Consider the following 14,397-nt stretch of genomic DNA (forward strand, 5'->3'; position numbering starts at 1 on the left):
CATCCAGTTCGAAAGTGATTAAAATAAAAAAATAACCAGAGCCAAGACATTACATCCCCGTGAGGAGAGAGAGAAGAGAGGGTGGCTGCGCGAAGAATTTATCATCCCGGGTTCAACATTCTTGAGGTCAGAAGGAGTCTGTGTGAGCGATCTGTGTTTTGAGGAGTCACTCGCACAAACTACCAAGTCTTGAAATGATACAGAGACTATTTTCCTCCATCATTAAAACTCTGTCCTTATCCTCCTGACTATCTCTGAACATATCTGCAGACAAACCGATCAGACGGGTTTGTCCTGGCTCTGAAAGATGAAAGGGAGCAAGAAGGACACTGACAAACAACAGGGAAGAGGTTCGGTTGAAAATAAAAACTAGGTCAGTGGAACTTTTTACAAGTAAAGAATAACTGTAAATTTATTAGATGGTTGATTTTAAAAGTGGAAAAATATACAATCCTAATGAGGAAAAGACAGTGCATGCAGTGCTCATAATAAAGTCTCATCTCAGCATTAGGTGACTCTGCTGGACTCAACCTGCCCTCTGGTGTATCAGCCCCGGGTTATTTGCCATTACACACATAACTAGGTCACACAACTGTCACATAGTGAGAACACAGTGACAGACACGCAGGAGGAGTGAGAGGCCTGGTCATAGGTGAGAACTCACCCGTTGACTTTCAGCAACCAACGCCCCAAACAGGAATTTTTCAAGCCATCTTTGCATTGCTGAGCCTTTTTCTTTTTTTCTTTTCTTTTTCAACAATCAACCTTCTTGTCAGCTTAAAAAAATTGGAAAAAGGGCTTGGCACGACTTATCTGTGCTGAATATTTGCAGTGATTTCACACTGTCATTACTCTTACCCCCAATTGTAACATGACATCTGTGATAATGACAATCTGTGGAGACGCACCCAGTCTCGGCCACACCCAGCATTTTCTCGCCCCCTCTTAACTAAACTCAGGTGGATTCGCTTGGCTGGTTTTCTTTAATATGTCCAAACAGCAATGGCTGCAAGACTGAACTTGTTAAGTTTTACCAAACTTCAGTGAGATGATGGCTGTCATCCAAAAAAACGAGATGCACCGAACAGTAGGCCAGTGAATTTTGCTCTGGTGTGTAATGAGATAATAGGGATTAATTGGGATCGGAGTAAGGCCTCTGCAACAGAAAGAGTTTAATCCTCTGATACAAATACCTCACAGACACAAAGACATCTTCTGTAAATCTTAGTGTCACATTGATCTGTGGCAAAGGTCGATTTTGTGGGAGTGACACTGATCTGTCGTGCACTACGTCCACACTCCAGCTCCTCAATCCTTCACATCTGTTTTTATCTGCTCTCTGCATTATTCAGATTCACTTTGGGGAAGAAAGGGAAAGGTTTGCTCAGTGTGTACCCAGCTCGGCTCCGAGTAAATATTTAACTTGATGTTTGCTTTTTGGCACTAAAACATCCATTGTGGATCACTTTTACTATTCCGCGCTGTAACAAAGGTGTTTGTCAAGTGACCACACCTGTTTGTGTTACTCACAAACATACGACATCAGGAATATGAAGCGAAACATTAAAAAGGACTCAGATCGAGGTGTCCGGCTCATTGAGAATGAACTATGCAGGAGGTCACCAGGTTAACTCTCACACGTCGGGTTCAATTCACACCGACTGCAGAGACCCGCTGACTCCTGCAGACACACACACGTATGATATCACTTCCAGACACTGGCACTGACATCATGCAGTGAGTAAACAGTGAGAAATAGAAGCCTGACAGATGTTTTATTAAATCACATTGTCTCACTTATTAACGTGGTGTCCTGGTGGCAGCTTGTTAACTCACAGATGGTTCCTCAGACTTTCCACTGCTTCATAAACTCTCAGGTTATGATTGAAAAGGAGACATTTCGTCAGGGCCAATCTACAAGACCATTGTAAGACCACTTCGGATTAAGTAACAACATAAATATGGTTCAAATTAAGACTATTATAACAATAATTGAGTGTTTGATCTACTGACTTAAGCACTCTTTGACTTTTCAGTAGAATTATTTAAAATACTTTAAATACTTTGTTCTATTTTCCTGTCCCCATAGATATGATTGATTAATCTGTAATTTAAAAGACAAAAAACACAAATTAGTCTCGGAACTAATCTTCAAAGGCTACTCTGCCGTATGTTGATCACCAAAGAAAGTGACTTTGATCTTTTTTTTTGACAGTATTTCTTCATCATTGTGTGTATCTTTGTATGGTATCAGTCAAGGTTATATAAACACCAAAGCAGTAAATCACACATCCTTGCACTGCATCGCCTGGACTTTGACTTTTTTTTTTTACAATATGTTACAGTGCATGATCTATTAATCTATTCACAATTGTTTAACACAGATACGTGAGAATTTGAAATTTGATATAGAGAAAAAACGTCTGTTGCATTTCCCAACAGAACATTTTAATTTGAATTGCTCAACACGTCACCGTCTGTGAGACACCCTTGTTTTTTTTTTCTTTTACTATGTTACACCTCATGTGCAATCAGACAGTTTATGACACCGAGACAGAGAGAACATGGCGCACACACTCACTCTAACACACACACACACACACAGACACACACTTGAGCTGACTCATAGCATGGCATATATGGGCGTATCCTGGACACACCTGAATCAGTTGTCAAAGCAAGTTTGAATGATAACAAAGTGAGATAGCGAGAAGGTATACTGGTCAACTGGTTTTCTGTTGGAGCGGAGCCATGAGAAATATATTGTGCTCACACAGCCGTGAAAAGTTTTGTCTGGTTGTCAGATTTTAGAGGATGCAGATCAAACTAATCGAGCCATTTAAGATTTCAATAATTTTCCTCGAGCAGTTCAATTTCACACAATTTCCCTGTCATTTATTTTCTGATGGTTTAAAACCTGGTTTATATCTCAAAACAACATGACTATGTTTTCATCAATACAACTCCACAGAACTGAAAACAACAACAACAACGACAAAAGACACAAATAAATGCATTACATTGCTTGAATGTTGCTAAAGCTTAAAAGAACACTGACTGCAAATGCATCCGATAAGACGCTGGTACGTCAGTCTGCCAGCAGGGGTCATCAGTGTGCAACAAAACCCAACCCAATAAACTACTGCAGGCCATTCAGGGGCTCCCAGTAATCCTTCATGGGGCCACTCTGGATCTGTCACACGTGCTTCGCATGCACTATCACTGGGCAGCTCTGGGATAATACTTTATTCCAATGCTCTAAGGTAAAATAACATGTAACTATTGTATAACATGTAATTGGATACTACATACGTTATATGCAATTTGCTATAGACTATATGTAATAGCATACTGTATATATCTAATAAAAAAGTATTTAATAGAGAAGAAAAAAATGGATTTCTCCTAATGTTTGTTGGAAAATATAATTTAATGAAACTAACCTGTGCAGGATTCAGCTCTTAGTGTGTGAGTGTGCGTGTGTATGTGTGTGTACATGTACTATCACATTATGGCCAGGAGGGTGAAGCATTGCTAAATATACATGTGCAGTAGCTGGAGTGGGAGTCTGCTGTCACATGCTCGGATAAATATAGGCTATAAGATAGTGGAGGTAAATCAAACTGGACCAATATTGAACCTTATGTCACCATAAATACTGTTATCAGAAATGTTCATAATTACCATCATCTGTCTCCTGTATATTCACAGTGCTTCAATTATAAACATATGTCTTGTCAAATGATTGGTTATGTTTCAGTAAAATAAGGAAAAGGCATCAAATGTAAGGATAATTAAATATCTTACATATAAATCAAACTTTAGGTTTTTACGTTGTTACTAATGTTATGATGAGAAAGAAACGAATCGATGAAGCTGTAAAAATCTGTAATAAAATATTACTAATGGAAACTTTTTCGGTTGCCAGGTTGTGGAGAAATCTGTCGACTGGTGTTTGTCCTCCTCCAGCATCTTTTGTCTTTTTAGTTCTTCAGTTCATTAGACAGCTATGTTGAGTTCAACCATCCCCCTGTTGGAAAGAGTGGACGATTACCTGGAACAAAACCCATTAACAAAATATCTACCAATTCACATCTACAAAACCAGGCACGGTAGAAGAATCCCTTATTAATAACATACTAACATTTGTCATTGATGACATGTGGGCTGATTATGAAGTGAGACATTTAACTTACATATAAAAGTGTTGATAAAACAATAGGTTGCCTTGAATAAAACAAGTTTTATCTTTAAAGCCTTTCTGTTGAATTAGAAATGATTACCTGAAGAATTACTTGAAACACAAAACTCAACATGACATAACATGAATAAGAAAAGCTATATTTTGATGATTCAATAACTTAATAAATACTATTTACCTATGTGTGTTACATCTAAGTACTTACATCTAATCTCCCTTACATTTGAAATGCATATTTTTTGCTTGGAACAGAACTTGACCCCTCATCTGCAATGTGCATTTAAAAACATATCTATGTTATTGATTGTCCTTAGTCCTATACCTGTGGTTCTATGTCACTTGTAATTTCTGAAACCTCGTGATCTTATTTTTGAGAAAACTGTTTGTTTCTCATAAACAGTCCGAATGGGTGGAATGAAGATTGCTATTGGTTGGATTTTAATTCATTCTGCCATGAAATTTCATCAATAAGAAGTTCAATAATACATTTCCTAAGCATTTTAGAGGCACAGTGAGGAGGTACAAGGTAAACATTAGAAGTACCACTGTAATAGGATATTGTATTATAGCAGCAAAAGTAAAAATATGATGTAACCCGTTGCCTGTTTTAAGAGGTCATCTTTGGAGTTCCATTCTTTATCTTGATTTAAATATTTCCGCAAATTCACATAAAATGTTATTTCTGTTATTCACGATATGACCACAGGCCAAATCGGACTTCAAAGGAGTCAAAGGAATATCTGCGATTAGCGGTTTGCGTAGAAAATGTCTATCTCGAGATCATTTTTGTCCATATTACCCATCAGCCCTGTTAAACAAATGATTGTATATAATCAGTAGTGGAGGACATAGCTTTATGCACTCAAATGAAAGTAAGCAAGTTATTGCTTCTAAATACAAAGTACTCGCAGGTTCAGCCTCTTTTTACATTACATGTAATTTGGCTGACGCTTTTGTCCAAAGCGACTTACAATTATTACACTCAACATTTATGAGGGGCCATTTAGGAGTTCAGTATCTTGCCAAGGACACTTCGGCATGCAGATGGGGAAGAGTGGGATTTGAACCGGCAACCTTCTTGTTGCAGAACCACCATATATATATTTAGTTTGATATAAGAAAAGTAAAGACGAGAAGAGAATGCTGCAGATGATGCTACTGAAAACAAATGCATTGTCATAGTGATTATTTGAAAGGGGATTATGTTTTTATTGTCATTGCTCTGTTATCTGCACACTGTGATTGAATCAGGGGGCCCTTTACACTCTCGTTTTGATTACTTAAAAACACACTTTCATTATACATATATATGATATGTATATATGTCAAATGTTATATTATTATATACATAAACTTAATGTGAACATATGATTTGAGGCACTGTAGCAGAGTAGAAATTACAAATACTTCCTGCTATATTATCTGAAATAAAAGTGAAAAGTAACGAAAAAGGAAGCTACTTGAGTCAAGTACAGATGCATGGAAAATGTATTTAATAATAACGAGAATAGAATAATAATAATAATGATTTCATTTCACATGTTTCAAAACAGCCATTATGACGCGTTAAAAAGAAGACACATTAGAACAACAAAGGCAACAAAGTAAAGAACTCATCACCAAAGAAAGCAAGTAGAGTAACGAAGTGAAAGTACGCAGGTACATGGCACCACCGTGCAGCTGGAGCGTTAAGAGAGGAACAGGGAGACGTCGCTCCTGTGTCAGGACTATGCCCTCACGGTGATTACCAGCGGTTACAGGTGGCCATGTTGAGTTGAGTCAACGACACAGAGCCTTGAGGGCAGGTGTGTTACCTGTGGCTCCTTCAGGAAGCTGCTCCGCCGCCTCGGCGACACGGAAACAAGGAACCACAGGAAGGGGAACATGGAATAGTTTCTTCCTCTCTCTATCTCTTTCGCTCTCTCGTCACGGCCTCATTGAGCAGTGAGCTTCGTGTGAGTGTGTCTGTGTGCGTGTGTCAGTGTGTGTGTGTGTGTGAGTGAGGGAGCTTGGAGGCTGCTCTCAGACCAGCGCTTGTTTGTGCAGACGGACCGACGGACGGACGGAAGTGCTTCCTGCTAATAAAGAGGTGCGTCTTATTTCCATTCGGAGTGGGACTGAGTGACTGCGCACGGCTTTCAGCGCCGGGGAGCTGGGGGCGCATTGACGCATTGTGGAGTCGACAGGCGAGGGGGGGGGTGCTGGTAGCACTGCAACCCCGGCTTCGCCACACACGCACCCGCGCACGCACCCACACGGAGGCATCTATCTGGCGGAACCGCGATGGCCGTGGTGCAGCTCGACAGGGAGGACCACCACCCGGAGAACGGCTTCGTGTCCCCCGACCCCACGTCGCCGGGGCTGCTGACGCGCATTGACGGCTCAGTGCTGCCGTTTCTCGGGGGATTTGGGAAATACCAGAAACAGCTGATCGTGCTGACATGGATCCCGGCGCTGTTCATTGGATTCAGCCAGTTCTCGGACAATTTCCTCCTGGCACAGCCGAACAACACATGCGTGCAGCCGCGGGTGAACCTGACCCACAGTAACCTGAGCGCGCCGGGTCACTCCTCGCTGCTGGACGGTCCCAAAAACGGCAGCGGCGCGCGGCCGGCTCACATGTACGCCAATGGAAGTTACGGCATCCACAATGACACCAGCATGCAGTGTTGGTGCGAGGAGTGGACGTTCGAGCTGCACACGGGACTCGTGCACAACGTGGTGACCAAGGTAAGATGACCATTCCCAGGGATGGGCATCCTTCTTCCATCCCACTGTGTTGTCCGTCTGTGTCACCCGATCCTCCCCATAATCCCATTAGGGTTGATTTTACTTTGGTAAGAGAGTGAGATCCTGGCCCTTATCAACACAATTTCCATCATTTTAAAAACACACCACTTTCAAACAGCATCACAGCCCCTTAATATCAAATTGTGCCCAAATCAGGTTTCTTGCCAGCTATGGATACGCCTCCATTGTTGCATCCAAGGCTTGTTCTAGCACTGCCTGTAGGGAATCACAACCCCCCCAAACTAGGAATACCTAGGTGAGAGCATGACAGTGAGAAGTCCTGACACAAACTGTGGCCTATGCACGAGGGCGACCATCATGCACCTGCACTTTTGGGCAAAGCTGCCATGGGCTGGTGGAATTTGCCGGTTGTCGTAATGCACATAATAGACATGCAGCCCTTTTTGATTTGGAGCAAAGGTCAGTGTGTGCACGCTCTGGAATATTGCAACCCCATCCCTTGACAAACATCAGCTGCCCTATCTCTGCCCCATAACCAAACACCAGCCTTCTTTTCACAGCTCTCATCCTGGACACTTTAATTCAGAACGGATGCCTTTACCCCCGGTGGCATCCCCATTACATTCCTGTGACTGCCCTGTATGTTGAGGAGGGGACAGTATCGGCCTGGAGTCATTATAGTTGGTCTGCTAGCTAGAGGAAGAAGGGTTTTGTCTCATGATCTGGATGCTGCAGCTCCTGTCAACATATCGAGTGGTATTTTAGTATGGTAAGGAAAGCGTGACACTATACACATTACTCTCTGAGTAAACTTTACTTTAACATCAGGGCCTGGATGATGGGATTAAATCCGTTGTGATCACAAGGAGCCATTAGGACAAAGGGAGTCGAAAAGTTAAAATGTTGACACACTCTCTGATGACCTCACCCGTGGAGAGGACAGTCAATTGTGTTTTAATCTGCATCCTCTTCACCTCTGAAGGGTTTGGAATGTAATCAAAAGGCTTATCAGCAGGAGTTTGATCTGGAGCTGGGCTTTGAAGCCCCTCCGTGCCGTATAGGAGGAGGTCGTGGCGCCCTGCGACGACAGCAGCTCATCTTCTTTATCACTGATAATGAACTCATTTGAATGAAGCAGACGAAATGCAGCCGGGGGGGCATTATCTTTTAGCCACGTCCTGAGGGACGTTGAAGCCAGGATTTCAGTGTCCGCAGGGTTATTTGGTATAGGTGGGGTTGCAGAGCAATGTATTATGGACAGATTCCAATAAAATGCAACAAACCTTCAGCTGAGTACTATGTCATATTGTGAGGAAAAACAACTGGGCGGGTGATTACTAACAATCCAAAAATGTCTGTTCTGAGCCATAAAAAGTGAACAGAGAGTTATCGTGTGACTTCAGGCCTAATGCACTGCTGCCTCTTCTCATGCTGGTGTCTGTAACCTGTAGATACTCTCCTCTGTGTTGCCGTTGCACACAGGACGAGAATGTCATGTTGACACTACCACCAGTACAGATCAGCGGCGGGGGTGAGCAGTTGGTATAAGTGCGTGGCAGGGCTCGTCTTCCCTGACCAGTGTCGTCCACGTTCCGACAAGGTCGCCATTCGGGGGATTTGAATCGGATGTCATTGCAGGAGACTCTTCCAAAAAAACGAAGCATAATAATTGACCCTGGCCATCGTCTCTCTTTGTCGACCTGTCCCTCGCTCCTCTAAAGGCCCCGCCACAGCACAGACATGAGGGTGACACTTCAGCAGGAAGTGATGACTTGGCATTTCTCCCTGTGTTTGGATTGCATAGGCATAACTGCACATGACTGGGCTCAGCTCTCTGTGACACTGGACCCCTAAAAACTGCCAAAATGCACCAACAAATTCTTACCCCGGTGCTCAACATGTAAATAAATGTTGATGTTTTCCCCTGTTTGCTGCTTGGGTTTTGTTTCGGGAATCGGTAGCAAAGGAATGCATTTAAATGCATTTGCACTTGCTCCATTTTCCCGGCGTCACAGAGAGAGAGGGCCTTGATGGAGGCGGCCGGCGGAGGTTGAGGTGGTGGTGAAGGATCCAGAGTGGTGAATGTGGAGACCCGTCCTAATTGAGTCAAAGCTCTCCTCAGGGCCTGTCGTAATTGGACTGAGCCTGAGAAATGAGAACGTATCATTACTCAGAGACAGAGAGTCTCTCTGCAACACAGCTGCAGCAATGGACTGATAACATCCTCAAAGCAAAGATTAACCTCTTTATTGATCCTGTATATGAGCCGACCTCTTGTGTCTTAATCAGGGACAAGTGGCGTCTAAAGGCCGCTGATGATTTTTGTATCTAATAGTGAGTTTAGGATTTCCCCTCTTGTCGTTCTCCACTGTAGAATGGTGTCTGGACTCGTCCCAAGCTTGGACACCCTCATGGATTTAAGCGTATATGTGGAATAGTTATTTTTTGTCTTGTCAGAAAATGGTAAATGAAATTTCAAGTTCTCATCCAAGGTAGTTTCTTCAAATTGCTTGTTTTACCAAACTCCAAAATATTAGAATTAAAATGATGAAGACAAAATGTCTGAAAAGCAACAAATCCTTGTGTTTTAGAAGCTGGAACTAGCGTTTCCTTATTTGCTTAATAAACTCGAATGAAACTCAGTAGAGCTCATATCTCTGTCAAGGCCCTACAGTCCCCTCATGAAACCACATGCAAATTCACTACATCCTGATTTAAATTTGGATCTGCTCATGACTATCAGTCCACCTCACATGCCTGATTTTTTTTTTGGGGCTGAGAAGTCAAGGAAAATGTTGAAAACACCCTGTCTCCCAATTTTACATAAATTAAATCCTGGATCCGCACCAATATGTAATGGATTCTTCCCTCACCATTACTGCATCCTTCCATCAGATTACCTGGAAATTCATCCAGTAGTTTTGGGTTGATCCTGCAAACACACAAACAACCATGTATGAAAACTATATTAAAAATTACTGGCAATAATTTGAATAAGAGAAAATGGCAAATAATCTGTTTTTCCTGTGACTTTCCTATATTAAGACTAAACCAGACTTTTGAAGATGTTGGGGAAACGTGCAAAAATATGCAAATGACAATTAAGGAAATTCTGAGTTGAGTGCACGACTCAACATGGTACATTTAAATAGTATGTCATTGCCATTTTTTATCTTAAAGCATTGTATGGAGGTGATATGGACGATATGTTGCAAAGCTCCAGTGTGGGTACACCCAGACCCAGTATCAGTATCAAGCGGTCCCACACCCATAGATGTGAAAGATGATATTTCAGCTGAACACCACGCAGGCCTCTCTGCTCCGGGGCCCTTCGTACTGTTTACCCAGCTGCCTGGCTCCGTCCGCTGACTCTGGATCAGTGTGGGACACTTTGAAACAGTCTCAGCTGTCGAAAGGCGATGACCCCACTGCAGATACCCAGTCAGCACACAATGACAGCCGCTCACGGCGTCAGCTGGGAGGAGAGGATGCCTGTGTGACCAAAAGATAAAACTCTGTTGAAGGCTCCTCATGTGTGACAAGAGAGGGTGATACATGCTTGTTTCTGATAAGAGCTGTTTTGTAACAGGGAGGGCTGAGTTGTATAGGGGGGGGGGCCTGACCCCTGGCCTTGGTTCAAGTTTGTTTTCGGGACTGTGTCATGGAGTTCATGTTGTAAGAGTGTCGGTGGGTTGTTGATGCATTTGAAGTCTCTGTGGTGACAGGGACGTGTAGTGGGAGGTTCCCAGCTGCCAGCAAGACAATGCAGTGAATAATGAAGATAGACAAAGGTTTGTTGTTTCACTATCTGTCACTGCTGGTTACAGGGAAATTAAACATGCCGTTGCTTCTCATCAGAATGCTACAGCTGCATGAGCACTAAGATAAATCAGTTTTCAGGCGATATCTTCAAGTGTGGAGTTTCCCCCCTTTTTTATTTTACCACTAAACTGCAGTAGGAATAGTAAAGATTCATCCTCGTGCTCTCTCTCGTTCTCCTTTACCTTCACCGGCACTCCCACCACATTAAACCATTCCAGCCTCTCGATGATGCACTGGTGCTGTAACTTGCACTTGGAAGCAGGAAGAGTCTGATCACCACAGCGATGGTCTGTTGCTAGGCAGTAACTATGCAGCAGTCTCTCCATGTGTTTTTTCCGCCTTCTCCTCGCAACAGATTTTGAAGCATCTCCCGTCTCTTCAGCTTCTCACCCGTCCCAGTGCTTTCCTTTCTACTCCTTTTATGTTGCTCTCAACCTCTTTAGCGTGTTCTCCTTACATTGTATAATCTTTATTCCAGCCTCCCCCTCCTCCCCCCCCCCCCCTTGCTTTTCATCCATCTCCCGCCCATGCTCACCCCTCCTTCCTCTCGAACCCCCCGCCACCACCCCTCTAGTTCAACGAGTGCAGAAATGTGCAGCTGTAGATGGGAGAGCGTCTTGGTGGGAGCTAATGAGACTCGACGGTGTAGACCGACTGGTGGCCGGTCGTTTTGAGAGAGGTCGACAGACACCCCGGGGACTTCCTTTTTTCGTGGCCCTGCATTTGCTCTGCGTTTTTCCCATCAGCTATTCCATTTATACGTGTCCAAGCCAGCTCTGCACACTGACATCTATTCATTACTCCCAAATGAGCGACACAATAGCAGGTTAGCGACTGGCAGAAATAATAGGGGCCATAGGAGACAAGCTACATGGATCTGACTCATGCTTAAGACTGAATCACACTTTGCCGGGATTTCTTAGTTCTGCTCTAGCTGAGGGTCTGCCCTTTTTTTTTTCTTTTTTTTTGTGATTCGTGCTAATAGCAGAGCAGAAGCCCGTTAATGATGAGCCCGGTCAGAGCCTTTGGCCTGGAGAAAGACCTGGTTAATAATACATGAAAAATGGCAAATTAGAGAAATTAATGATACTTTGGCGAAATCCCAACCTGACATCCCCCGGCCATCTAGCCTCACATTTCACCACTCACGAGACGTCACTGCTTGGTCCACGTCATGTGACTTGAGAATGTCGGCGTTGGTCATCTGTCTGTGGTCAGCTGCATGTGTCTGTTCTGCGCTGTCATCCATGCGTGCACTGCTGGAACTTGTGTAATTGCAGACTCAGAGTTTAAATTGAGTTTGTCAAGTTCCTGGAGGAGGGAAGCTACAGCTTTTTGTGTTGCTGGGGTTGTGCAAGAGGAGCTTGTTTTGCCTCCCACTGTCTTTTTCTCTGCTGACATCGATACTGAATGAGTGGCATGCCTGGATCATGTGATGGCTGGGTGGCTCTGGGTAATCCTGGAGCGTTCCATTCTGGACAAGTCACTATGGTTGAGGTTATGGGAGGTTAAAGCCCCTCACTGAAACATGTACTAACAACACTTTGTTATCTTATATTGTTTTAGAAGGTGCGGCGAATAAATGAAACAGATCTGAGGTCAGCATTGATCTGACTCCAATACACTATGCACCTTCTATAACCACTTGGCCAGTATCTGCTTCTTCCTGATGCGTCTCTCAGCAAAGACACCTGGGAGGCATATGTTGCCAAAAAAGAGCCCAAATATCCAGCTCCTCTCTGACATTCGAATTGTATTCCTCTCAGCATCAACCAGTCTATAGGATCATTTATCAATCGCGTCAATGTTACTCAACGTCGCATGTTTGTGTAAAGTATTTCTTGTTTGCTGCTGCACCTCTTTACGATCACTGCTGGTGTGCACGAGGTCTGTGTGTCACATCTTGACACTGCTCTAGGGGGAAAGGTCAGGGCTTGCTCAATTCACACACTGCATTGTTTACAGTCCACAAGTCCTGAGGGTTTGAATCTGCAAAGAATATGAACAGACTCGGGGTGATGTACCATCTTTTCACATTGTAGAGGACGGACACATACACAGTGAAATAACACACGTTAGATTATACCCACTCAGAGATAATTGAATCCCTGATGTTGATTTGCAGAGTGTTCAGCCTAACTAGTGGCAGCACAAGTCAAATACGTGAAACATAACCCAGACATACATTTACCATGTACACATTTTATAGGTAAACCCCAATAACTAATTTTGACAATTTATAGTACTTCAGCGTTTAACTAAAACACGTTCCATGTAAAGGTTTTTGATTTAGTCTAACTAACTCAACAACAAACACTTCATTAAATGTGACCCATCATGCTTTTTACGAGTTTATGCAAGCAGCATTACATAAAAACTGCTTGCGATACATTCTGTGTAAAATAGTATTTGGAGAAATGAAAAAGGAGGAGTATTAGTTGGAGGAATAACCGAGATGAGGGAATAACACGTTGATGTTTACTTGATATCAACTTGAATGTGAAAGCAGTTATTGCCAGACGGTTTCATAAATAAGACAGACCAAGCAGAGAGGGATAGTCAAGAGACTAAAATGACTCATCCTTAAACATTATATTTATCTTTCACTTCCATTTTTTTCTTTTCTTTACCCAGCATTGATTTCTCGGAACTAATGCCTGTGTTTATTTGTCTTCACAGTGGAGTCTGGTGTGTAAGTCAGCATGGAAAGTCCATATTGCAAAGTTCTCTCTGCTGGTGGGATCCATCTTTGGATACCTGGTGTTTGGAGTCCTGGCAGACTGGTGAGATTTTTCAACTAAGTTCGTTCAGTTTGACCGCATTAAAAGTATCAGTAATCAATTATGTTATTTGACTTTGTCCGTAGGTTTGGCCGTCACCCGGTGCTGATCATATCGGTGATGTTCATGCTGGTGTTTGGTCTGACTGTGGCCTTCTCCGTCAACGTTCCCATGTTCAGCACCTTGCGGTTTTTCGAGGGCTTCTGTCTGGCAGGAATCACCCTCTCTCTCTACGTCCTCAGTAAGTGTTGAACCCTCAGCTAACAGCCCTGTGTTAATGCCTTTTGTATAGATGGCATAGGCAGAGTTACAATGCAAGATCATATTGTTACCAAAAACAACATTTTGTAAATGGCCGTCTTTGAATGGGGGCTTTGCTGCGCGTTTCTTTGGCTTCTCAGGTGATTCTGGTGAGTGCACCGACAACACTGCTAGACTGGACATTGTTATGCACTTAAACACTCTGTGCTGTTGGAGATCGGATAAAGCAAAGTGAAGGGAAGGGAACATGATGGCAACAAAATGGCTTGACATTTAGATCCACTTCAACTTTACCTACCTACATTAAAGCCATATTAAGCCGACTGCTTGAGGCGGTGGTTTAACATTATCTATAAGCATCTCACACCAACGGGAATTTCTTCGTTGCTCGCAGATTGATATTTTATTGCCCTGTAATGTCAGCTTCTTCGTTGCAGAGCAGAAGTGACAACGAGGCAGCTTCAAGTGATACAAGTAGAGGGCAATGTAATGTTTTTATCTACGATGGATTGGGACTGATTTGGGAAACAAATACGTGAATCGGTGCACAATACTTTTCTTCTCCATGTACTCGTCTGGCCT

The 14,397-nt window shown here is 43.1% G+C and overlaps 1 protein-coding gene across 2 annotated transcripts in view; it reads left to right on the plus strand.

Moving 5' to 3' along the window:
* The first annotated feature begins 6,484 nt into the window (after positions 1-6,484).
* slc22a23 (solute carrier family 22 member 23) overlaps positions 6,485-14,397 on the plus strand; it is a 34,343-nt gene continuing 26,430 nt past the window's right edge. Inside the window, exons 1-3 of one of the 2 annotated variants that reach the window (XM_053437112.1) lie at positions 6,485-6,931; positions 13,454-13,557; positions 13,641-13,795. In XM_053437112.1, coding sequence (XP_053293087.1) covers positions 6,485-6,931; positions 13,454-13,557; positions 13,641-13,795 — 706 coding nt within the window. Of the gene's footprint in view, positions 6,932-7,501; positions 7,722-13,453; positions 13,558-13,640; positions 13,796-14,397 lie in introns of those variants that run through there. The other variant, XM_053437114.1, reaches the window with a different exon arrangement.

Source organism: Pleuronectes platessa, chromosome 13, assembly GCF_947347685.1.
Source record: "Pleuronectes platessa chromosome 13, fPlePla1.1, whole genome shotgun sequence".
NCBI lineage: Eukaryota > Metazoa > Chordata > Actinopteri > Pleuronectiformes > Pleuronectidae > Pleuronectes > Pleuronectes platessa.